The sequence below is a fragment of the Artibeus jamaicensis genome, unplaced genomic scaffold, assembly GCF_021234435.1.
Source record: "Artibeus jamaicensis isolate MK-2021 breed Jamaican fruit bat unplaced genomic scaffold, CSHL_Jam_final contig_469, whole genome shotgun sequence".
NCBI lineage: Eukaryota > Metazoa > Chordata > Mammalia > Chiroptera > Phyllostomidae > Artibeus > Artibeus jamaicensis.
Genome location: NW_026521847.1, coordinates 3,543,286 through 3,567,763, shown reverse-complemented (window position 1 = coordinate 3,567,763; position 24,478 = coordinate 3,543,286). Strand labels below are relative to the sequence as shown.

Below are 24,478 nucleotides of genomic sequence, written 5' to 3'. Positions count from 1 at the left end.
GAGGGGCATCTTGAGTGCAACTTACTCTAAATGGTTCAGAAAAAAATTCTAATGTGTATTTAGAGAAATAATGATAAAAACAAATGTGGTTAGATGATATAACTGGTGAATCTGAGTGAAAAGTATCCTGGAATTATTTTTAGTATTATTTCCCTTTTTCTTTGAGTTTTAAATTATGTAAAATTGAAAAAAAATTTAGCCCTGGCTGGTGTGGCCCAGTGGATTGAGCATGGGCTGTGAACCAAAGGGTCACCAGTTTGATTCCCAATCAGGGCACATGCCTGGATTGTGGGCCAGGTCCCCAGTAGGGGACATGCAAGAGGCAACCACACACTGATATTTCTCTCCCTCTCTCTTTCCCTTCCCCTCTCTCCTAAAATAAATAAATTAATTAAAGTAAAAAAAAAATTTTAATGGTGCTGGCGCCCTGGCCGAGTGGCTCAGTTGGTTGGAACATCATCTTATACACCAAAAGTCTAAGGGTTCACACTCTGGTCAGGGTACATACCTAGGTTGAAGGTTCAATCCCCCAGTTGGGGTGTGTACTGCAGGCAACCAATCGATGTTTCTCTTTCATGTTGATCTCTCTCTCTCTCTCTCTCTCTCTCTCTCTCAAATCAATAAACATATCCTCAGGTGATGATTTAAAAAAATTTTTTACTAGTTCTGGCAAAGTATATTCCACGCAGAGCAAATCTGCTAAGGGCACGCCGGGTTGCAGGAGGGCTCGTCCTCATAGCTGCTGCCACACCTGCAGCCACCCTGACGCTCAGCCCTGTGCCAGCACAGGAAGTCCAGGTGTGGCAACCCCAAAGTCCAGGGTTACTCAGTAAGATAAGTCAGGGCAATGGATTCTCTTTGGTGATTTTTTTTACTCTGATTTTAAAATCAATGACTGGCATTCCTTGCATCACAGGGACCTCTTCAGCAGAAGGAGGGAGGCATGGGGGAAGGAGAACAACCCAAATGCAGTGTTTGCTTTAAATAATACAGACTGCAAAACTGAGTGTAGAAGATGTCATTTATTATTGATGATGGTGTTATATGTTCCCCTCCAAAGGAAGGCCAGGATTTCCCCCAAAACCAGCTGACATGTCGCCCTTTCCCCAAAAGGAGAGAAGCCCCAGCAAGTGCCAAGGTAAAGCCCAGAAGTCCCCTGGGTTTCCTCTGCCAAGCGTAGTTGTAAGTTATACAAAGTTGCAGAATCTCTGAGAAGCCTCTGTAGTGACCTCCAAAAACAAGCATCCTCCCCTGGGAAGAGGACTAGCAGAGCTCCCTTCACCCCACACATCTGTTTCCAGGTCCTGATCGTCCCAAAGCAGAGGCAGCCACCTCACTACTCCCATCTCTAGAAAGGAAAGAGCCCATCAACAGAAGGGCTGAGACTGTGTCCAGGGGCCCCACAGACCGGTACTCCCCTCCCATCACCTGTGCTCCAGCCACTCTGTCCTATTCCTGGGAGCTGTCAGGGATGCAAGGCCCCTCCCTCATCCCCCTCAAACTTCCTCCCCCTCCTCCATCACTAGGGTGTCCAGGAGGACATTGTGTGGCTCAGAAAACAGCTCAGTTGTGAGACTTGCAGGCAGGCCAAGGAGGAAGAAGAGGGCCTGTGGGAGCAGAGGAGGTGGCTCCTGACTTAGTGAGGGCTCTGTGGGGCCAGGCTCTGGAATGCAGCCCCCTTCACTGCTGCTGCTGCTGCTCTGTGGTGAAGACAAGAAGAGGTAAGGCACAGGGTGGAAGAGGTGGGGGAACCCATCTCCCTTAGGAGGTGACTGGTGCACTGGGGGCAGAGGACACAGCACCCAGAGGTGACACTGGATGGAAGAGAGTCTCACCCCATTGATCAGGACAGCCTCTGCTGCTGTATCTGCACAGACAGAGGCTGTGGGCCTGATGCCAGGGGGCCACTGTGGGGGGGTGGACAACAGGGTGCCCACCCTCAGGAAGAACCCAGTCAGCCCTGGAGCTGGGGGCCAGCAGGGGGGAAAAGGAACAGACTGACCACCTGGTAGGGAAAGAGATGCGAGGGGAGTAGGAGATGGAGACACGGAAAGGTCAAGGGCCTATCAAGTCCCATTCCCCGTCCGGCCACCCCCCACCCCACCCCATGCCTCCATGACTCAATGCTGTGCCCTTCCAGGAGGAAATCCTTTCTCTGTCTCAGCCATTGACCTCCAGGAGTCCCCTCAACCCCGCTTCCTGATCCCTGTTGACTTGCTTCTGAGGACAGAGCATGAGACTGGAGTTGGGAGACCAAAGAAAAGAACAGGAAAGGGGGGTGAGGATTAGTAAGAGGCCTGAGACCTAGGAGGCTAGGACGGGCGCCACATGGGGACTAGGAACAGGGGTGTGGAGGCTGGTGGTGGTTAAGAGCGTACACACACCCACACATGTGAGTGCAGGGCTGCTGCAGGCAGTTCCCCTGGAGCACCTGGAGAACAAACAGGTGGAGCGCCATGCTCCTGTTCCCGCTCCCAGCTCATCCCTGTCTCCATCCCTAGGGCTGCCTTGCAGGAGTTTCTCAGAACCCTGTGCCAATGGAGGAACCTGCCTGAGCCTATCTCAGGGCTGAAACATCTGCCAGTGAGTGTGTCTGGGAGGGCGGAAAGTGGGAGAGAGAGCACGAGAGAAGGGAAGGAGAGGGGGAAGGAGATAAAAGGAAACAAATGAAGGCAAAAGAGGGAGGGAGGTGGGCGAGACGTCGAAAGCATCCGGTGATGTGAGTGTTCCGCTCCCCCCTGCCCAGGTGTGCTCCTGGCTTCCTGGGTGAGACGTGCCAGTTTCCGGACCCCTGCCAGGATGCCCAGCTCTGCCAGAATGGGGGCAGCTGCCAAGCCCTGCTTCCGGCCCTCCCAGGCTCCCCCGATACCCCCTCTTCTGTAACCACCAGCTTCCTCTGCATCTGTCCCTCTGGCTTCACTGGTGAGAGGTGCCAGGCCCAGCTCAAGGACCCCTGTTCTTCCTTCTGTTCCAAAATGGGCCACTGCCACATCCAGGCGTCAGGACTCCCACAACGCTCCTGCTTGCCTGGATGGACAGGTGAGCACTGATGGGGGTGGGGAAGAGGGGAATGGCAGGAGCAGCAAGCTGGGCTGTGGGGTAGAAAAGATGACTGAGCCCCATGAGGACAGAGACGGTGAGAATCAATAAGATGATTCTTGGTGACACATTTACCCAAGATTGACATTCACCAGCATAGTTGTACTGATTATTAAAATGATGAAATATTTCCAAACCAGTTGGTAAACAGCTACTGCCATAGCCCCCTTAGGGTACCACAGTGACCCCTTTCCCAGCCCTCTCAAGCTCCCCCCTACCCAGCAGCTAGAGGATTAATACGGTGCAATGGGGAACCTCTGCATTCTGAGTACCTCCGCAGCCTCCAACCCCCAGTGGGTGCCCATCAGATCACTTGGAAAGACCTCTGTGGGGCAGGTGTGATGGGGCAGTGAGGTGGGCCGGAAGTGATCTGACCCAAGAAGAGGTATGAGGCAAGAGAGCAGGACGTGTGATGGGAAGGGCATGCTACTCTGAGGAGACGGTCAGGGGCATAAACAGAGCTGAGGGGCCTGGGAGAGAGGAAGGGCCCACAGCCCACATCAGGGTGGAGGGGCTGGACTGGGCAGCAAAAGGCCACGTAGATAAGAAAGTTCCTGAAATGTGGTGGCTCTGTGTGGGGCAGGCTAGAGGCAAGGCTTCTCAAACTTACTGAGGCACAGCAATCACCTGGAATGTCTTAAAAATACCAGGGCACCATCCCAGAGAGTGATTTAGTGGGTCTGGGGTGGGCCTGTGGCACGAAGATGTTTGAGCTGCCCGGGTAGTGCTGAGGAAACTGGGCCTGAGACTGGGGGTGAGAGACCAGCATGTGTGATGAGGACGGTCACTGGCAACTTGCCGGGCCTGTGTGGGAGTCGGGGCTCTGGAGCAGCGCCTCCCCCAGATCCGCGTCAGCTCTGCCACTGACTAGTCATGTGATCCTGCAAGAGATATTTGAGCTCACTTGTCCTCAGTTGTCCCCTGACATGCACACTTCAAATGGCTGTTCCAAGGGGGACCGGGATGCTCAGGAGATGCTTACTTAGCCCAGCAGCTGCCACATGGCCAGCGTGCCCTGAGAGGTGGCCACCAGGACTGCTGCCCACTCCGCTGGTACACACAGCTGTGAGGGGAGTCTCTTATCACTGACAGATCAATACACCCACCTAAAGATCAAGAAATCCGGCCAGAGAGACCAGACGACTGCCCAGAGGCAGACAGCCAGTTGTGGAGCAGCAAGGCTCCAAGCCTCCCGCCTGCAGAGGCCTGCTACTTTCCACACTCCTCCCCCGCAAGGTCACCCCTGAAGGGACCCTGTGTCCCAGATCTTCCTGGGCAGGGCTGATTGGCAACACCTCACCAACAACTACATGTCCTGTTTTTAGCTTAGAAAATATAGTCACTCCAGATTTAACCCTCCCAAGAAAAAGGCAAAACTGAGGCAAAGGTGCTAGGACAGGGCAGATAGGGTACAGGGGGAATGGGAAGGAAAATTCGAGAATGCAATGAGAGCTGGCTGCTCTCAGGCGGTGGGATGTGTGCAGTGCCGACTGGCCCCGCTGCCCTCTGCCTTAGGTGAGCAGTGCCAGCTTCGGGACTTCTGCTCGGCCAACCCCTGCACGAATGGAGGGGTGTGTCTGACCCCCCACCCCCAGATCCAGTGCCACTGCCTACCTGGCTTTGAGGGCCATGCCTGCGAACACAATGTCAACGAGTGTTTTCAGGACCCAGAACCCTGCCCCAAGGGCACCACCTGCCATAACACCCTGGGGTCCTTCCACTGTCTCTGCCCCGCTGGGCAGGAAGATCTACGCTGTGAGCTGTGGCCAGGATGCTGTCCCCCAACAGGCTGTCCCAATGGGGCACCTGCCAGCTGGTTCCGGGGGTGAGACTACACCTTCCACCTCTGCCTCTGCCTCCCAGGTGTGTCCTCACAGGGGGCCTCCTGAAGCCCCATCCCTGGGCAGGCGCATTGTCTCCTGCCCTCAGCTGATCCCATGACCCTATCAGGTCTCACAGGCCCAGGCTGTGAGGTGAATCCAGATGACTGTGTCAGGCACCAGTGTCAGAATGGGGGCACTTGCCAGGTTGGGATGGGCACCTACACCTGCCTCTGCTCAGAGGCCTGGACTGGTGAGTCGTTTAAGCCAAGTTCATGGCACCAATGGCCCAGACGGTCAGTCCCTGACCTGCCCTCCCACAGGGCCCCCAGCTCCAGCTTGTGCCTCTGTCCTCCTGCAGGCTGGGACTGCTCTGAAGATGTGGATGAATGTGAGCCCCAGCATCCGCCTCGCTGCAGAAATGGGGATACCTGCCAGAACTCGGCTGGTGGCTTCCACTGTGTTTGTGGAGTGACTGTTAAGTGGCTGGGGAGGCACAGGCTGCAAGGAGAGCCTGGATGACTGTGCTGCTGCCAACTGTGCCCCAGGATCCACCTGCATTGACCACGTGGGCTCCTTCTCCCGCTTCTGCCCACCTGGCCGCACAGGTGAGGGGCACAGGGTCCTAGGAGGTGGCGGGAGTAGAGGGCCTATGAGAGAAGCAGAGGAGTAGCTGGGAGCTTCAAATGGCCCCTGAGAGCCTCACCCGGCCCCCATCCTGTGGGCCTCCTGTGTCACATGGAGGACATGTGCCTGAGCCAGCCATGCCACAAGGAAGCCCAGTGCAGCACCAACCCCCTGACAGGTGCCACACTCTGCCTGTGTCAGCCTGGCTACGCAGGGCCCACCTGCCACCAGGACCTGGATGAGTGCCAGATGGGTGAGGCACCCCCATAGTGGATCTTCTCTGAGCCCCCAGACAGCATCTGCACAGGAGACATTGTTTTCCAAATTAAAAAACATAAATAACTCTTTTTCCCGAATTTGTCCGCATCTGACATCTCCCCACCACATGGTCTTAGCACTGATGCTCAGTCCTTCAGGCCCCATTTAGTTCTTCTCCATCTTAAAGACACAGGCCTCCCCTAATATGGTCTCATCTGCCACACACAGGCCCCTGTGCCCCACAGGCAGGCTGGCCTTGTGGCCGTCCCCCACTGGCCCCTGTGGACCCCGCTCTTCTCTCCTCCCAGCGCCACAAGGCTCTGGACCCCGTGAACACGGGGGCTCCTGCCTCAACACCCCGGCTCCTTTGGCTACACGGGCTCCCGCTGCGAGGCCAGTCACAACAAGTGCCTGTCCCAGCCCTGCCACCCGGGCAGCACCTGCCTGGACCTGCTTGCCACCTTCCACTGCCTCTGCCCACCAGGTGCCGGCTGGGTGGGGGCCCTTAGTAGAAGAGAGAGGACTAGTCCTGCACCCACAGGCCATTGCCCCTCCAGAGCGCAGGGAGCCTCAGGCCAGCTGAGGTCAGTTACCTAAGAATGCTTCCCTTCTTCTCCTCACCCGAGATGAGGAGGCTCCTGGCTCCAGGAGAAGGACCACAGATGGCAGCAAGGTTGTGCGCTGCTCACCTCTGGGTGTGAGTGGGAACACTCACTCCATGGTCTTTGTAGAGTATACAGCCTGGTCCACTGTACACAGAGGCCCATCGAGGGAGAGCAGAGCAGCAATTGATAGACTTCATGGCAATCCAGAATGTTCTTCCTAACACAGAAATTCTCCTCTGAGAGTTTCTTGGCAGTAAAGCCCTCGAACCTCAATTGCTTGAATTTGGTGCGACAGGAAAAGGATGCTGCAAGGCTGCACCCACCTCCACACCAGGTGCAAAGAGGAAAGTCTCCCCAAGGAGACAATGACAGAGCCAACAGTATCAGGGAGTGGGATGAAACCAGAACAATAATAGAATAACTTACTTTGTGCTAGGTACCACCTGGGCAGCTTACACGCCTTATCTAATTTTTACAATAAGCCTTCGAGGTCAGCATTGTTACTATATGCACTTTATAAATGAAGAAACTGAAGCACAGACAGCTTAAGTGACCTGTCCAAGGTCACCCGGCTTGTAAGTGGCAGAGCCAGGATTCAAACCCAGGGCTCCAATGGTGTTAGCTAGTCCACAACGCTGCCTTTCTAAAGCTGTTCCATAATCCAAGGGACAAGGCTGTGGACATCAAGGAGCTTCAGAGGCAGGCTTCCCAGGCAAGAAGAGGGAGGGTGGCTGTGGTCCAGAGGTCAACCCAGCTTTCGGTCAGGATGAGACAGTGGACACCAGGACAAGCCTGAAGAAACAGCACAAATCTGGGAGTGACACAGCCTCCCCAGTGGCCTCCAAATGCCCCTGTTGAGGAGCCTGGTCTCCCCAGCACAGAGGCCTGCCCAAACAGAACAGGAGCGGGCCACCTCCAAGCAGATGCCTACTTGTCTCATTTGTCTCTTGGAGACCTCCAGGCTGATCAGCCTGCCTTCCGTGCACAGAGGAATGGTACATCCTCGCAGCCCCTCCCACAGGTCCCCGCAGGTGCCCTGCTCTTACAGCTTTCTCACGGGAGAGAGCAGAGCCACACAGCAAAGCAGCAGGGCTGTGTGTTCATCTCTGCAGCCTACATGCACACAGCTCCCCGAGAGGGGCTGCCTGATGGGATGCGTGGCAGGGGGGCAGGCTGGTTCTAGAACCCTGGCCTCTTGGGCAGAAGCCTGACTGAGCCTCAGCCCTCACCACCATTCCCTGTCCTCAGGCATAGAAGGGTGGCTCTGTGAGATGGAGACAGATGAGTGTGCCTCGGCTCCTTGCTTGAACCAGACAGACTGCCGCAACCAGCTCAACAGCTTCCAGTGCACGTGCCTGCCCGGTGAGTGCAGACTCCACTGCAGCCTGCTCCCCAGGCCTCTGAGCCTCCACAGTCCAGGCCTGAGGCCTCTTGAAGCTCTCCTGAGACTACCAAGGACTCCCCATTTCTCCAGCTATTTTGCTCTCCAAACTCTCCTCTGCTACATCCCCCAAATCCTCCTTCTCTTGCTTACCCACCCACCTTCATCTCTGTGTTGTCAAATCACCCCAAAACCCTCCTTTCCAGGCCTGTCTCAGAGTCCACTATATGCACCTCTGCACATCAGGGTCTCAGGCTGATCTGGGCACCACCCATCAAGTACTCGGGGAGAGGTGCCGGGCCTGCCCTCACTGCATCGGACACCTGTTCTCTGCTATGCTAATCTCTGGTGTTTATGGAATATTTACTCTGGGCCACACACTTGGCTCTACTTTTTAGGCATTATTTTGTTTACTCCTTTTAATTGTACCCTGAGGTCAATTCCATTATTTGTCATCTACAGGGGAGGAAACTGGAACCCAGAGGGGCTCCATTTATTAAGGGTCCAGTAGCTTCCCAAAGTCACCCAGCTAGAGGGTGGCTTGAGCTTCACCTTCCTACATCACCCTCCCATCATCCCCACCTGCCCCAGGAGTCTTCTCCGGGAAGCCCTCCAGGTTCACCTTCCCTGGCCAAGGGAAGGGCCAGGACTGGTATTTATGGTTTTGAGAAAATATACTTTCAGGATTAATAAATATATCCAGTGATGACTTATTTACATGAAAAATAAAGTCCCAAACTATGCTATGTTACATCCTGAAACTCAAATCACTATTTCAAAAGCTCTCAAATTGGTGTTTTCATTGTACAATGACAAATCGCGACAAAGCCCCACACCAAGCCCTTTGACCTGTGTTAATGTCACCTGTGTATGTAGAAAGGGGCTAAGCATCAGTGTAAACTCTTAGTTTCTTCCTCAAATCCATGAAGTCATGTCTGTAAAGCTCAGTCAAACATTTTAAAGAAACTCTGTAATAAATGCAGAGAAAAATGGAGATGCCCTTCACCATCTGTCCCATCCACGCCGCCCCAGCAGGATTCACGGGTTCCGGATGTGAGGAGGATATCAACGAGTGTGGCAGCTCTCCCTGTGCCAACGGTGGGCAGTGCCAGGACCAGCCTGGGTCCTTCCATTGCAAATGTCTTCCAGGTAAACTGGGGCTCAGACACCGGAAGGAGAGTGGGGGCCAGAGGCAGATTTCCCAGACCCTGAGCCTGCTGCTGTGCCACAGGCTTTGAAAGCCCACACTGCCAGGCGGAGGTAGACGAGTGTTTGAGTGGCCCATGCCCCACGGGCACCAGCTGTCTTGATCTCCCAGGAGCCTTCTTTTGCCTCTGCCCCTCTGGCTTCACAGGTCAGCAAGGGAGGTGTTGGCAAAGACTGGTGGGAATAATTGAGTCCTTTTGGGGTGGGGCAGTGGTCATTTGTGTGTGTTTGAAAGTTGGGATGTGAGACTCAAATTACAACAAAACCTCTTATTCAGTGAAAGACTTGCATGACTATACAACCATGGGCTGAGGGTGGAGTTATTGTATGGCCCAACATGATGGCTAGCGAGCATTCATTAAGTATTGACTATACCAGGCACAGACACAGCATTGAGTAAGAGAGTTGCCTCAGGTGACTTTAAATCTTGAGCAGAAAGACCAGCAAGTCTCTTGTTCATCATGGCCCTGAGAGGTGCTCTAAGAGTGGAATGCACAGGATGCTAGGAGCACAAAGGACCCACTAACCCACACTAGAGATTAGAAGGTTTCATGAGCTGAGTCTTAAAGAATGAGTGAGTTTGTCAAGATAGAAGGCCAGATAGCATGTTTTAGCTGCAGATACCACACATGCAAAGGTGCAGAGGGAGGAAAAGGACACCCCACTTTCGGAGCTATAGGACACTCAGAGCTTATGATGCATTGGGGCTGAGGAGAGAAACACAGAAGTTGTAGGAAGGACCTGTACTGCAGGATCCTGTGTGCCATTCTGAGGAAGTCAGACAGTATCCTGAGGCAATAGGGAAAAACTGAAGGACAAGTTCATGAGCAGTGAGCATGTGTGTAAGAAGCGGCCTCTGACCCCATCAAGGACATGGAGGGACCCTGCTTTCTCTCCGACCTATCTCCCCACCAGGTCAGCTCTGTGAGGTTCTCCTGTGTGCCCCCAACCTCTGCCAGCCCAAGCAAAAATGCCAGCATCAGGAGGACAAGGGCCACTGCCTCTGCCCCCATGGAAGCCCTGGCTGTGCCCCTGCTGAGGACAACTGCAGCTGCCAGCATCGGCATTGCCAGAGGTAACATCTTCCAGACCCTTTGCATTTGCAATGACCTCTAGATCTTCAACTAGGGCAGGAGAAGACAGCCAACAAAGGGCAAGTCTATGGAAAATGACCAATAAGGAATAGCAAGGAGATGGCAAAGTTCTGACTGAGGTCACAGCCAATGGGAGGGCTGGATTGGTGAGTGTTATCCAGTGAGGGGATAGTTCATAAATAATGGGGGAAACAAAGGAATAGAGGGTCAGAGCAGAAAAAGGAGCATTAAATCCCAGGGTCAATTCATCATTCGTTAGACAAACATTTATTGAGCATCTGCTATATGTGGGTACTGTTCTAGGGTCTGGGAGAGCAGCATAGAACAAAGAAGACAAAGTGCTCTCGAGGAGCTTTCATTCTAATAGGAAAAACTAATGGTAAACAGCACAGAAGGAATATATCTATCTAGTCGGAAAGACTGAGCACAGGGAAGGCAAAGTGGGGACAATACTAAGAGCAAAAACACTGAAGAAAAGGGCCAGAGTCTCAGGGACAAAAAAAAAAAAAAAAATGAAGAGGTCATAGGGGTCTGGCCAATGGGAAAGGAAGAAGAGAAAATTCTCCCCTTTCCCTTAATAACCAGATCCCCATGTGTGTGTGACATGGGTTGGACAGGACCAGAGTGTGAGGCAGAGCTGGGGGGCTGCATCTCCATGCCCCGCACCCACGGGGGAACCTGCCACCCCCAGCCCTCTGGCCACAACTGCACGTGCCCCACAGGCTACACAGGTGAGGTATTCCCTGAACTATATACACCCTGGGCTGGCCACCCTCTAAATAAAGGGTAAGGCCAGTGAAGATAAGTGACAAAGAGCTCTCGGTCTGTCACCACCAAGAAAAACAGAACAAGCTGCAGGGGACACAGGTGATGTGTGGAGATGGTAAGAAAGGAAAAGCTGTTGGGTAGAGGACAGTAGAGGTGGGGATGAATGGAAGGGAAAGAAAAGAGGAATGAGAGGAGAGGAGAAAAGGGGGGTTCCCTTTCTCAGTCCTCACCTGCTTCCTTCAGGGCCCACCTGCACCAAAGAGGTAACAGCTTGTCACTCAGGACCGTGTCTCAATGGTGGCTCCTGCAGCCCCAGCCCTGAGGGCTACTCCTGCACCTGTCCTCCAAACCACACTGGGCCCCACTGCCAGACCAACACTGACCACTGTGCCTCCAGTGAGCACCCACCATGTCCTGGGTTGGGCCTCAATATGGGCAGGGTGTGCTTGTGCTGTATTTAAATAAAAAGAAACCGAACACTGAGCTTGTGTTTGATGAGGGTCTGGGGGTGGAGGCTAATGTCCTGTGTGTGGTATGACTGAGATTAAGGCCACATTATAGGCAAGAAATGCAACCCCTCACAGCCTCCTCTCTCCAGCGCCACGCCTCAATGGCGGTACCTGTGTGAAAAGGCTTGGCACCTCCTCCTGCTTCTGTGCCACTGGCTTCCAGGGCCCACGCTGTGAGGGAAGGATCCATCCCAGCTGTGCAGACAGGTGAACAGGGTGGAAATACCCTTGAAGGAAAGAAGGGGAAGGAAGTCCCTCAGCCTTTGTCCCCTCCTTCTCCATCTCCTCTGGGGCCCCAGCTGCCTCCCATCCCACATCCCATGTCCTTTACTTGGCTTCCTTTCAGTTTCCCATCTACCCCATGGTTGCTTTTCCACCATATCACACTCCCTCCCCTTTATTTCCTGCTCCGTGTCCCATCTCTCTTGTCCAGCCCCTGCAGAAACTGGGCTACCTGCCAAGATGGACCCCAGGGTCCCCGCTGCCTCTGCCCCACAGGAAGCAGCTGTCAGGTGAGGGGCACTGAGCCAGGTGTGCTGAGGGGAGGGGCTGCGGAGCTCTGGCGAGAAGGTCTCGGGTACTAAAAGGTGGGCAGCAGGGAAGTTTGGGCAAGGCACCCACAATGAAGAGAGGTTTGGAAGTCTAGGCACTGTGGTCTGTGTGGAAGAGAAGGACTGAAAGGGTGTCTGAGCCCAGCACTGTGCTGGGCTGTGGGTGTCAAAGGAAACCAGGGAGGGGCGTGATTCAGAGGTAAAAAATTTCAAGGAGCTGCACTTGGCAGAGGACCATCTCTGGGCCTGGGAACCTGATGCTCTGTCCTGCCTCGTGCTCTCTCCAAACCCTCAGACTCTGATAGACTTATGTGCTCAGAAGCCCTGTCCACGCAATTCCCACTGCCTCCAGACTGGGCCCTCCTTCCAGTGCCCGTGCCTCCAGGGATGGACCGGGCCTCTCTGCAAAGTCCCGCTATCCTCCTGTCAGAAGGCTGCCGAGCCAAGGTACCAACCCAAGGACCGACTGGGGAACAGGTGAAGGGAAAAAATGTGCCCTCCTCTATTCCATTGCTAAGGGAATCCACACATTCAGCCAAAACAACCAACTGAGGGTCCAAACAACACAGACCAACCATAGTGACTGATTCTACAGCTCAACAACACCCAGGGCATCCTCACACAGCTCAGCTCCCAGCACCACCTTCAGTGCAACCCAGGAAACACAAGCCACCTGAGTCAAGACTGCAGTTTCCCACAATCACTAGGGACCTAACTCAGCATGGAGCAACTCGACTCTGTCCTCATTATCATCTCAGCTAGAGTGGACCACATTTAACCCAACTACACGCAACACATTTTGGTGCGCCCCACTGATGCGATGTCAAGAACCAACCCCCTTGTGAAAGAATAGCCCTTTGTTCAAATGGTTTGATGTGAGAAAATGTCGGGAAGGAGATTTGTGGGGTTAGGGGTGGATATGGGAATAACAATGAAAACAATGGTGATACAGAACTCATTCTCTGATAAGCCTGAGAAAAGAGACCTCCATCCTGGCAGAATAGACAGGAGGGGAAACTTGATGTTTTAACCTCTTCTATGTCAGGAGGCACTGACTCCTCAGGTCTCCACCACCCGGAGGAATGCTAGTAAGTCCCCATAGGCCTGTCCGCTCATTGTCTGGGACCTGAGCATCCTTCCACTCCACTTAGCTTTATTGGTCCCTGTTTGTCTCTCTCCGCAGGCACTGAAGTCTCTTTCTTGTGCCAGAATGGAGGCCTCTGCATTAACAGTGGCCCCTCCTATTTCTGTCACTGTCCTGCTGGATTCCAAGGCAGTATGTGCCAGGACAGGGTGAACCCATGCCAGTCCAGGCCCTGCCAACATGGGGCCACCTGCCTGGCCCAACCCAATGGGTATCTCTGCCAGGTAAGCAGGCCTAGAAGGGAGTGAATGGGTAAAGGCGACAAAGGTGGGCTGGATATGGGAAAAAGTAGTCAGGGGGCGGGGGGCAGTACTATGTCCATTTCACTTTACTTTACCCCACACACCCAGCCAACCACCCAGCCATTGCCATTTTACCTCCTAAATATTTCTCAACTCATATCCTCATCCCTTCACCCTTTGTCCACTGCCTTAGACCAGGCCTTTGTTGCATTCCACCTGGACACCTGCATCAGCCTCCCATTGTCCCTGCCTCCACACTTGTCCTCCTGGAGGCCCAGCCTTTACTCTGCTACCAGCGTGCCCTGTTGGAAGTGTTGAGCTGACTGGTCACTCCCCTGCTTAAAACCCTTCAGTGGCTGCCCACATCTTTCACAGGGAAGTCCAGGACCCTGCAAGACCCAGCCCTGCCTGCCTCTCAGGCCTCATGCATCTTCATCCCACTCTCCTAGTCTCTGCTCCAGCAACACGAAACTGCTGCTGGCTTCCCTGCACAACCCACTCTGGCTTCCTGATGGCCCTCCCCACCCCTCTTCCACTGCACGATGCCCAGGAATTGCCTTCCTCGGGATGATGCCCTGAACTTCCCTCCAGGCTGGGTTCAGGTCTCTCCTTGGGTCAAGTCACTGAGCAAGAGAAGCAAAGCTGAGATCCCAGTCTGAGCTGCCTGATTTCTGTATTCAGAACTACAAGTCCGGGTAGAAGGCCCCATGCACTTAACCTAACCTTAACCTTAACTTTTTTGTGAGCATTTTCACACACACACAAAGCCAGTGTACTGACTAGTAGAAATCCCCTCACATCTGTTACTCAGCTTTACTTCCTCTTTTATGAAACTCCCTCCAGAAGTTTCCAAAACACTCCCCTCACCTGCTTCTTCCAGCCCTCTGGCCACTTTGTTTTGGGTTTTTTTTTTTAACAATTTAGTAGTTTCTTTTTATTGATTGATTTTTAGAGACAGAGAGAAAAGGAGAGAGAGAAACATTGATTTAGTTGGTTCTTGTATGTGCCTTGACCAGAGATCAAACGCGCAACCTTGGTGTATCGGGACGACACTCTAACCAATCAAGTTTCTAGCCAGGGCTCTGGCCACTTCTTTGTGAATGCCTTTTTCTCCACCTTTCTGAAGCCTTCCTGGTATTTCCTTCTTGCATGCTCACCTTCCTCTTGCAGGTATTCAGCACATGGCATAGACGTCATCGATGACTCCACTCCGGCAGAATGAAATGAAACAGTCAGAAAATGGTTACGGGCTTCAGTTATGGAGTCATAGAGTTGCACTGAACCCCAGCTCTGCCACCTACTAGCTGTGTAACTTGTACACATCACTTAATCTTTCAAGGAGTCAGTTTCCACTTCCGTAAAGTGAGAATCAAATAAGATAATCCAGATAGAGGGTTTTTAGGAGGGCTTTATGGGGTTGTGCATATAAATTATGCAAGAAGTACTAGCTGTCTCTTCTAGTTGCCTGGAAACTTCATGGAAGCAGGGATGAGTTCTGGTTTTCATTGTATTCCTACTGCATAAAATGGTGGATGGCACAAAGTAGGCATTCAATAAATGCCTACCAATCAATAAAGCCTGACACAGCCTGGTGGGTGTGAGGGCGGGGAGAGAAGTTGTCCCAAAATTGGAGCTATGTTTAGTGGCAGTATGTCCTAAAGATTGTTTGGGACTGGGGTGGTGGAAGGTTGTGTGTTATTGAACAATTGTGTGTCTTGTGGGGTGGATATGGGTGAAGCTAACGTGGCTGTGGTGGCTGGTGAGTTGAGTGATGCCATGGCGCCAGAAGGTGAGACCTGGGCAGACTGTCTTGCGCTGGGTGCCCTGTAGTGCTGGGATGGGCTCTCTTCCTGGTTCCCCAACTGACTCTTTGCCCACAGTGTGCCCCAGGCTACAGTGGACAGAACTGTTCAAAGGAACCTGACGCTTGTCAACCGCAGCCCTGTCACAACCATGGGACCTGCACCCTGAAACCTGGGGGCTTCCACTGTGTCTGCCCTCCAGGCTTGGTGGGGCTGCACTGTGAGAGGGTTGTGAATGAGTGTGCGGACCAGCGCTGCCACCCCAAAGTGCAGCCTGCCACTCTCTAGCCAATGCCTTCTACTGCCAGTGTCTGCCTGGTTCCACAGGTGAGGTCTAGGATGGGGCTGAGGTGGGATGCAGGCGTCTCTGTGGCACAGCTGAGCTGACCATGAAAACCCACACAATCCCCTCCTTCAAGTCAGCCTAGTCATCTTGTCCAGCCCCACACCCTAGTCCAGAGAATATGCCCCAGGATCCCTTTGCCTATGCAGTTAGTGCTGGGCCATCTCCCAGGAATGAGCTAGAAAGGAGGCAGTGACCAAAGCAGTGTGTGACATCGAATCCCATCCCCACCACAGGCCAGTGGTGTGAAGCGAAGATAGACCCCTGCCAGAGCCAGCCCTGCTCCCATGGACGGTCTTGTGAAGCCACAGCAGGACCACCCCTGGGTCTCACCTGCCACTGCCACAAGGTGAGTGACTGCAAAGCTGCCTTCTCCATTGCCCCCAACGCTGACACCAGGTACGAAAATCTGAACTCAGATCCTAGAAGGGAGCCTGGGAGCACTGGTGGGAACTACTGGAGAAACCCATCCCTTGTTCACAGAGGTGAGCGCCTCTCAGAAGCAAACGTGAGAGGAGAGTGGGGGGCGGAATCAGGTAGTAGCACAAATGGAATTTTCAGAAATTATGGGCATTGCCCAAGGGAAGCCCCCCCCCAGGTCAAGCTGGGTGACCTTGGATAAGTTCTTAGTTATTTTAACTATTTGTGTATATACATGTATGTGCACACGTACTATGGGCCTCAGATGGGTACAATTGGGTTAATTGTTTTTAAGATTTTATTTATTTTTTTTTAGAGAGAAGGAGAGGGAAGGGAGAAAGAGAGGGAGAGAAACATCAATGTGTGGTTGCCTCTCTCCTAGGCCGCAAGCCAGGTCCCCAGTGCCCTGACTGTGAATCGAATACCAGCCAGGGCCAACTGGGTTAATTTTACTCTTGGTTCATAATACACTAACATCATTGGTTTTTGCATGACCTTTTCTTATTATTTTTACAATATAACACCCATGAATCAAACCCAAGAATTACAAGATTAATAACTTACATGTACTTAGGTCCTCTGTCCTGTTTCCCTACCAGAGAAGAATAAGTATATAATTTCATTTCTAAAGATTAAGATAAGATTAGTTCAATTAACATTACTCTATTAACTGCTTAGTGCGCCAGGACTTGCCTTGCAACACTACAGTCTACCCAGGTTGTTGCACACAGCCGTGGCTCACCCACTCTCACCACTACGTGACGTCCCTATGTGACAAAAACATGGGACATGGTTTCAGCATCTATAAAGTGATTAACGTGAAGTTCTCTGAGGCCCCTTCCTGATATGAGACTCCAGGTCCGTTAGTTATCTTAACCCAAGAGCTTGCTTGGGGCAAGTAGGAAGAATAATGCAAGGTCCTTCCCCAATATCTTTTCTCTCTGCGGGGTTTTGAAGTCCCCACCTACAGCCACAGAGCCCCCTCCTGTGGCCTCCACCACTGCCACCACGGCCTGTGCCTGCCCTTCCCCAGGTCTGGCACCCCACCCCACTGCGCCTGCCTCAATGGCTACAGGGGCCCTGACTGCCTGCTTCTGCCTGCTCCAGGCTGCGGCCCTCCTTCTCCTTGCCTCCACAATGGCAGCTGCTCAGAGACCTCCAAGCTGGGGGGCTCAAGCTTTCGATGCTCCTGCCCTTCCAGCTCCCCAGGGCCCCGGTGTCAGAGCCCCAGAGCAAAAGGATGTGAAGGCAGAGGTGGAGATGGGGCCTGTGATACTGGCTGCAGTGGCCCAGGAGGAAACTGGGATGGGGGGACTGCTCCCTGGGGGTCCTGGACCCCTGGAAGGGCTGCCCCTCCCACTCCTGCTGCTGGCTTCTCTTCCGGGATGGGCAGTGCCACCCCCAGTGTGACTCTGAAGAATGTTTGTTTGATGGCTATGACTGTGAGACTCCTCCAGCCTGCACGTAAGCCTGAAACCCTAGGTTGGGAGGCACCACAAGGGTGGGAGAGACACAGTTGTCTCTGAGTTACAGTGTGACCACAGCCTCAAGCTCCAGGCAGTTTCCACTCATAATGATTGCTAAGAAGGGACAGAAGGCCCTAGACTCCAACCCCAAGGAGGGACAGGGGCCGGGGAAGCATCAATTTAATGTGGGACCAAGAACAGGCACTACCTCTGCCTGGGCTCCTTGCTGAGAGCTCTGGCTTCAAGCCCCTAAGCCCCACTGCTGTAGAGTATCAACCTGCACACCTGACAGAAAAGGGCCTCAGACTCTCCCCCTTCAGGGAGACAGGAGGGCTTCGGAGGGTAGGAAACCAGGGTGTTAGTAGACATTGGGGTGTCTGGGCTACCTACCATCCAGGTCCTGACTAAGCCCCTTTCTCTGGAGCTGCCCCCACTAAGCAACCAGTGCCGTACAGACTGTGGGATGTCAAGAATCCTCTCTGGGATGGAGGGAATCAGGTTGCTCTCGGGGTCCTGAGTCCCCCCTCTACTCACCCCACAGTCCAGCCTATGACCAGTTCTGCCATGATCACTTCCACAGTGGGCACTGTGAGAAAGGCTACAACACTCCAGAATGTGGCTGGGATGGGGGCGACTGCAGGCCCCCTGAAGATGGGAATTCCAAGTGGGGGCCCTCCCTGGCCCTGCTGGTGGTGCTTAGCCCCCCAGCCCTGGACCAGCAGCTGCTTTCCCCGGCCCGGGTACTGTCCCTGACTCTGAGGGTGGGGCTCTGGGTAAGGAAGGATAGTGATGGCAGGGACATGGTGTACCCCTACCCTGGGGCCCAGGCTGAACAGGAGCTAGGAGGAATCCCGGACCCCTCTCATCAGGAGACAGGAACTGTTCAAGCACAACCTTGAACAGTGGGCAAGGAGACAGACTCCCTCAGTACAGGGTAAGTAGGCAAAGGAAAGGGAAACAGGGAGGGACCAGCACAAGGGTCTCTGAGGTGCATTCCCTGCAGGTTTGTGGTGGTGATGGGTGTGGATTTGTCCCACTGTGGCCCTGACCACCCTGCATCCCGCTGTCCATGGGACCCTGGGTTTCTGCTCCACTTCCTTGCTGCCATAGCTGCTGTGGAGGCCCTGGAGCCCCTACTGCCAGGACCACTGCTGGCTGCCCACCCTCGTGCAGGCACTGGTAGGTGACCTCATCCCTTCTGACTTTGCTTCCAGGCCAGCTTTCATGCCATCAACCAGCTATGAAGGTCGAATGAAATGGGACCACTGGGTCTCAGGTGCTCTTTGTGAGGACTTACCCTTGTGAACCTCTCTTTCTCTAACTGGGTCTCCTCATGGCCCATTCCTGGTTTTCCTAAGGACTTTAATCCTAACCTCTATCATAGATCTCCTACAAACCTCAGGCTTTGGTCCATCCTCTCTACTAGATGGAGAGCACCCAGGCAATCCTGTATCTGTTCAGAGCTCATGAAAGAATAAGAACTTTTACAATGCACTCACTATGCCATGCTGTGCTCTAAGTGCTTCACAATACTAACTCCTTTCATCCTCCCAACACCACCACTGAGAAGGTGCTATTGATGTTCCTATTTTACAGATGAGGAAACTGAGGCCCAAAGGTCTCACAGTAGTACCCCAACTCACCTACAATGGCCTTTTTTTGACTATGTCTCTCCCACCAGCGCCCCCTGCCAACCAGCTTCCCTGGCCTGTGCTGTGCTCACTGGGAGCTGGGGTGTTTCTCCTGGCCCTCAGGGCTTGGCCCTCAGGGCTCTTCTTGTCCTCCAGCTCATCCAGCAGCGGCGGCAGCAGCGGCAAGAGCATGGGCCCCTCTGGCTGCCCCCTGGGTTCACTCAAAGGCCTCGGACTCAGCCAGCTCCTCGCCAACACCGGCCCCCACTGGGCGAGGACAGCATCAGTCTCAAGTGAGAAGAGGAAGAACCGGGGCTCTGGGCGGGGGGGGGGGGGGACCCTTACCTCTGAAGATATAAGAGATGCCATTACAAGCCCTGGCTGGTATAGCTCAGTGGATTGAGCACGGGCCTGTGAACCAGACAATCGAGGTTCGATTCCCAGTCAGGGCACATACCAGGGTTGCGGGCCAGTTCCCTGCAGGCCAGTTCCCAGCAGGGGACACACAAAAGGCAACCATACATTGATGTTTATCTCCCTCTCTCCTTCTCTTCCCCTCTAAAGATAAATAAATAAGATCTTTTAAAAAAAAGAGAGAGAGATGCCATTACAGAAGCTGAAAACAGGAAGGGGAAAGGTGTAACAAGGCTACTGGAAACCTTGTGGACCCTGAAGGCCCTTTACCCACGCACCCTCTTCCAGGGCACTGAGACCGGAGGCAGAAGTTGATGAGGACGGAGTTGTGAAGTACTCGGGCCCTGAGGAAGGAGAGGAAGTGGGCCTGGTGAAAGCACTGAAGCAGATGGAAGGGTTGAAGGGACAAGTCAACCTTCCTTCGCTGATTGTTTTTCTGATGCCAAGGCTGAAGAAACGGCCGCGCCCTTCAAGTGCCAGCTCTGGCATCTGAGTGGTGACTGTCAGGAGCTCCCCCAGGCAGCCATGCTGACTTCTCCCCAGAAATCTGAGATGGACATACCTGATGTGGATACCCATGGACCTAGTATGTGAGCCAACCCAGACCAAAAAAATCCTTTGACCCTTAGAATCAGAAAATCTTTTGATATCAGACCTGGAGAAGCAAATGTTAGAGTTAGTGCCTTAGAATGGTGATTTTCAAAGTGTGGTTCCAGGACAGAAGAATCAGTATCAACAGGGAAATTGTCAGAAATTCTCAGGCCCCAATCAGTGTGGCTTAATTGGTTGGGCGTCATCCCACAAAGTGAAAGGTCGCCAGTTCAATTCCCAGTCACGGTACTTGCCTGGGTTGTAGGTTCGATCCCCCATTGAGGCAAGAGGCAATCGATCAATGTTTCTCTCACATTGATGTTTCTCTCCCTTCCTCTCTCTCTAAAAACAGATTTTAGGGAGAAAGAGAGGGAGAGACATTTCAATCAGTTGCCTCCCACACATGATCCAATGGGGGACCAGGCCACAACCCAGGAATGTGCCCTGACCAGGAATCAAATCAGCGACCTTTCATTTTGCAGGATGATGCTCAACCAACTCAGCCACACTAGTAAGGTCAATAAATAAAATCTTTTTTTTAAGGGAGAGAAAGAAGTAAGGAAGGGGGAGAAGGAGAAAGAAAGGAAGAAAAAGAGAAAAGGAAAGAAAAAAATAAGCATTCTCAGGCTCCATACCAGAGCTCCTGATTCAGATATTGGGCATTCTTTGCACAAAGCCCTCCAGGTGAGTCTAATCAGACTCAAGTTTGAGAACCACTGCCCTAGAATGCTAGAGAATTAAGGCCTGCTGATTCCTTTTAGAAATGAGGAAACTGAGGCCCAAAGACTAGAAGTCACTTGACTAAAGCCAAGCAAAATCAAGAGCCAGATTTGGGCTTCCTGACACCTCAGGCTATGATTCTCCCTGAGCCCCCATGTTCTCCATCCCCTTTATGTCGTTTTTATTGATGTCTCCCATTCCCTGTCTCCCACCCACAGATGGAGTGTCACCCCTGATGTCAGCAGTCTACTTTGGGGGAGTAGAGTCCAGGACCTTCCAGGGGGTGTGCCCGGGAAGCTCTGAGTCCTGGGACCCTCCATTAGATGAAGGGGTCTGTCCCCAGGCTCATACTGTGGAGACTGGGGAGACCCCTCTGCACCTGGCTGCCCGATTTTCCCAGCCAGCTGCTGCTCGCCACCTCCTTGAGACTGGAGCTGACCCCAACCAGCCAGACAGAGGAGGGCGCACCCCCCTTCACACTGCTGTGGCTGCTGATGCTCGGGAGGTCTGCCAGGTCAGTGCACACTGGAGTCACTGAACAGAATGGGGAGCCAATTTGGAATCAAAGCTAGGCAAAAACAATCTCTAGGGCTTGGCAAAGAGGAAGGTGATTAAGAGATGGGGACCTGAAAGAGAAACAAGAACAGATAGCTGAATATGGATTGGGAGGTGGTTAAGAGTGTGAGGGCCCTGATCTAGCAGCCCAGGACATACCAGGGGTCACTGGCCCGGTCTGCCCCCCCCCAGCTTCTACTCCACAGCAGAAAGACCACGCTGGATACAAGGACAGAGGATGGAACCCGGGCGCTGATGCTGGCTGCCAGGCTGGCAGTGGAGGACCTGGTTGAAGAACTGATTGCAGTTCAAGCAGATGTACGAGCCGGAGATAAATGGGGTATTTATCTGGGGGCTAATGAGCTACAGAGAAGTTAAGCAGATGGGATGTGAGGTAAAATGTGAAAAAAAGGGAACAGCAGAGGAGCAAATGGAGGCTGGGGGATTCCCTCCCACGCTGTTGTCAGAGTGGTAAATCTGCGTGGATGCTGTGACAGAGTGGAGCACGTGTCTTCCCCCATCACCTCAACAATACACACCATCCTAGCCCACTGTAAACTAGGATGGGGAGATAGTGTCGGGTGAGAAGAGGGAGGGCTCTCCCTGTCCCCACGACCCCAGAACAATGACCCATTGTCCAGTCCACACACCGGTGACGTAACCAGGGATAATTCTTGCCGGTCGGGTCACCCGGACAACGCTTCCGCATTTGAGGAACCCCGGACCCCACGGAGCCGAATAGGCCGTCCCCCAAGACCAGAATCTTTGGGAAAAGGGAACCCAGGTGTCTGACCCCACATTCAGGGTGACAACCTCCCATGTCGTTCCCCAGGAAAAACTGCTCTGCACTGGGCAGGCGCCGTGAACAATGCCCAAGCCGCCCGCTCCCCTCTCCAAGCCGGAGCCGATAAAGACGCCCAGGACGGCAAGGTTAGAGCAAGTGGAAGACTCCTTACAGAAAAAAAAAAAAAAAGAAAGGGAGGTGCGGAAGAGGTGGAAAGCTCAGAAACTCCCCCAACCAGAGGGGGAAGAGACCAGCTGTCAAGTAGGTGGAGTCCTGAAGGGCCAGTCCTGTGGGTGTGGCCTTCCCTGACCTAGCTCCTGGCGGTTTCCTCCCACGCAGGAGCAGACGCCACTGTTTCTGGCGGCGCAAGAAGGGGCGGTGGAGGTAGTCCAGCTGCTGCTAGGGCTGGGGGCGACCAGAGGACAGACGAATCAGACTGGACTAGCGCCCGCGGACATCTCCCGCCAGCGCAACCACTGGGATCTGCTGACACTGCTTCAAGGGGCGGGGCGGGCAGAGAGCCTTCGCGCGTGCGCGGACTGGGTCGGGAAGCGTCCCGTCGCGCAGGGATCCGGCTCTGTTGCGCAGCCGGACGCTGCAGTAGGCCCGCGCGGGCGCGGGGCAAGTCTGCAAAACCGGACTTTGTTGGTAGACTTGGCCGCGCATGAGGGCGGGCCCTACTCGCAGTGCCAAAGCCAATCGAAACGAGAATCCAGAGGAGGTCCGCCCCGTGGCGGGCTGTTTTCCGTAGGCGTGCCTGGGCCGCAGCCCAACCCTGTAGTTGTGCAAGGAAGATCCTGGAGCGAGGGTGTGGCCTCAGTTGACTGGCCCTGCGACTGGGTAGCCCTGAGAGCCTGCGGTCCCTCTTCCAACACTCCCATTCCACCTTGCCTTACTTCGGCCCCGGGATAGGGGATCTCGAGTTGCCTGGGGATGCCCCATCGCACCGAGTAATAACTTTAAATGCAGTAAGGGAAGGTCAAAAGTAGAAGGCTAATAGCAGGGTGGGATTCTAAAAGTGAGTACGTACCCAGGAAGTGACCGTCTCTAAGTTCTCCAGACTTTAAAGTTCTCTGAGACCCTAAAGTAGATAGTTGGAAATATAGCGTCCCTCCCAAAATGAGTGTATGCCCACTCACAACTGTCATCTTCCACATGGAGAAGATGAAACCCCGCAAAGGGGTCAGGGTGCTGGGATGATGTAGGCCCAGTCCCTCCCCCAGAAAGTAAGAGTGAGGGGCTACAGGAGGGTGGGGTGGAGTGGGCCAAGTACCCTGAACTGGAACCAAGAACTACAGATAAATAGGATGTAAATATTCTTTCCTATCTGTCTTTGGTTCCCAAAGGCAGCCTTTATATCACTCCCACTACCTACAAACAGCTGGCAAATATGTATTAAGTACCTGCTATGTGTCAAGCATTGCAGGTGCTAAGTGGGGGGAGTACCAAGGGCCACTCCAGCCAAAAAAATCTTTGCATTCTCACTACCCTGCAACAAATCAGGGATGAAGCACCGCTCTTCTGGCCACTGCTATCTCTATTTAAGAACCCCAAGTCTGCCACCGGATAACACTCATGTAGTGTCACCCACTTGTTAAGGGTTGGGGAGTGCAATAGAAAAATATGGGAGTGACTGCATAGCCTTTTCAGAATTTTGTTTCCCAAGGTCTGTTTAATTGTGTGTGTGTGTTGTTTATTTTTTCAGTTTTTCTTTTTTAATATATTTTATTGATTATGCCATTACAGTTGTCTCATTTCCCCCCTTCATTCCCCTCCACCCTGCACACCCCTCCCCCATTTTAGTTCATGTTCATGTGTCCTAAGTTCTTAAGCTTCTACATTTCCCACAGTTGCCCTCCCCCTATTTTCTCCCCACTGTCTATGCTACTTATTCTCTGTAGCTTCTCCCCCCTTCTCCTCCTCCCACTCCCCCGTTGCTAACCCTCCATGTGATCTCCATTTCTGTGTCTCCACTCCTGATCTAGCTGTCTGCTTAGTTTGCTTCCAAGTTCTATATAGATGGAGACTTTTAGTATAGTTTAAGAACAAGAATAAGATTTGAAGGTCCTATGTTAATTTAGGGTATCTGAAAGCTAGAGTCTGTAGTAGCCCAAGAAGAAGCCACACACTAGACCCTTTGTCTTCCAACAGCATTTAGTTATAGCCACTTAGGAGACTCCCATGGGCCCAAATTAGCTAGAGGAAATTAGAACATTTCAAACAACCCACATTTCAGCAACGTAGCTACACCTCTTTCATGGTGGTAATGAACCTGAGACGTGAAGGCTTGAAGCATTTTGAAAGCTAATACTGTACAAGCATATATCACTTTTATTGTGCTTCACTTTGCTGTGCTTCACAGACATCTTTTCATTAACATTGAAATCATATTAAAGTCATTGAAAACAAATACCTAGCAACAAAAAGATTGTGACTCACTGAAGGTTC

At 53.0% G+C, this 24,478-nt stretch overlaps 1 protein-coding gene across 1 annotated transcript; it reads left to right on the top strand.

Annotated features, from left to right (window-relative positions):
- The first annotated feature begins 1,092 nt into the window (after positions 1-1,092).
- On the top strand, positions 1,093-23,035 carry LOC119053744 (neurogenic locus notch homolog protein 4). Its single transcript, XM_053667441.1, is given in 39 exon segments — positions 1,093-1,182; positions 1,583-1,721; positions 2,502-2,583; positions 2,747-3,039; positions 4,615-4,962; positions 5,050-5,172; positions 5,281-5,396; positions 5,398-5,527; positions 5,620-5,799; positions 6,113-6,157; positions 6,160-6,288; positions 7,658-7,771; positions 8,826-8,939; positions 9,022-9,144; positions 9,912-10,071; positions 10,676-10,821; positions 11,102-11,254; positions 11,457-11,574; positions 11,801-11,879; positions 12,214-12,355; positions 13,090-13,286; positions 15,185-15,371; positions 15,374-15,433; positions 15,686-15,797; positions 16,816-17,174; positions 17,177-17,333; positions 17,877-18,269; positions 18,339-18,514; positions 19,017-19,090; positions 19,093-19,259; positions 19,669-19,750; positions 19,828-19,966; positions 20,910-21,205; positions 21,439-21,586; positions 22,079-22,176; positions 22,370-22,545; positions 22,547-22,626; positions 22,629-22,933; positions 22,935-23,035. Coding segments are annotated over 39 exon segments (6,123 nt in total). The 3' UTR covers positions 23,028-23,035.
- Positions 23,036-24,478: the final 1,443 nt, after the last annotated feature.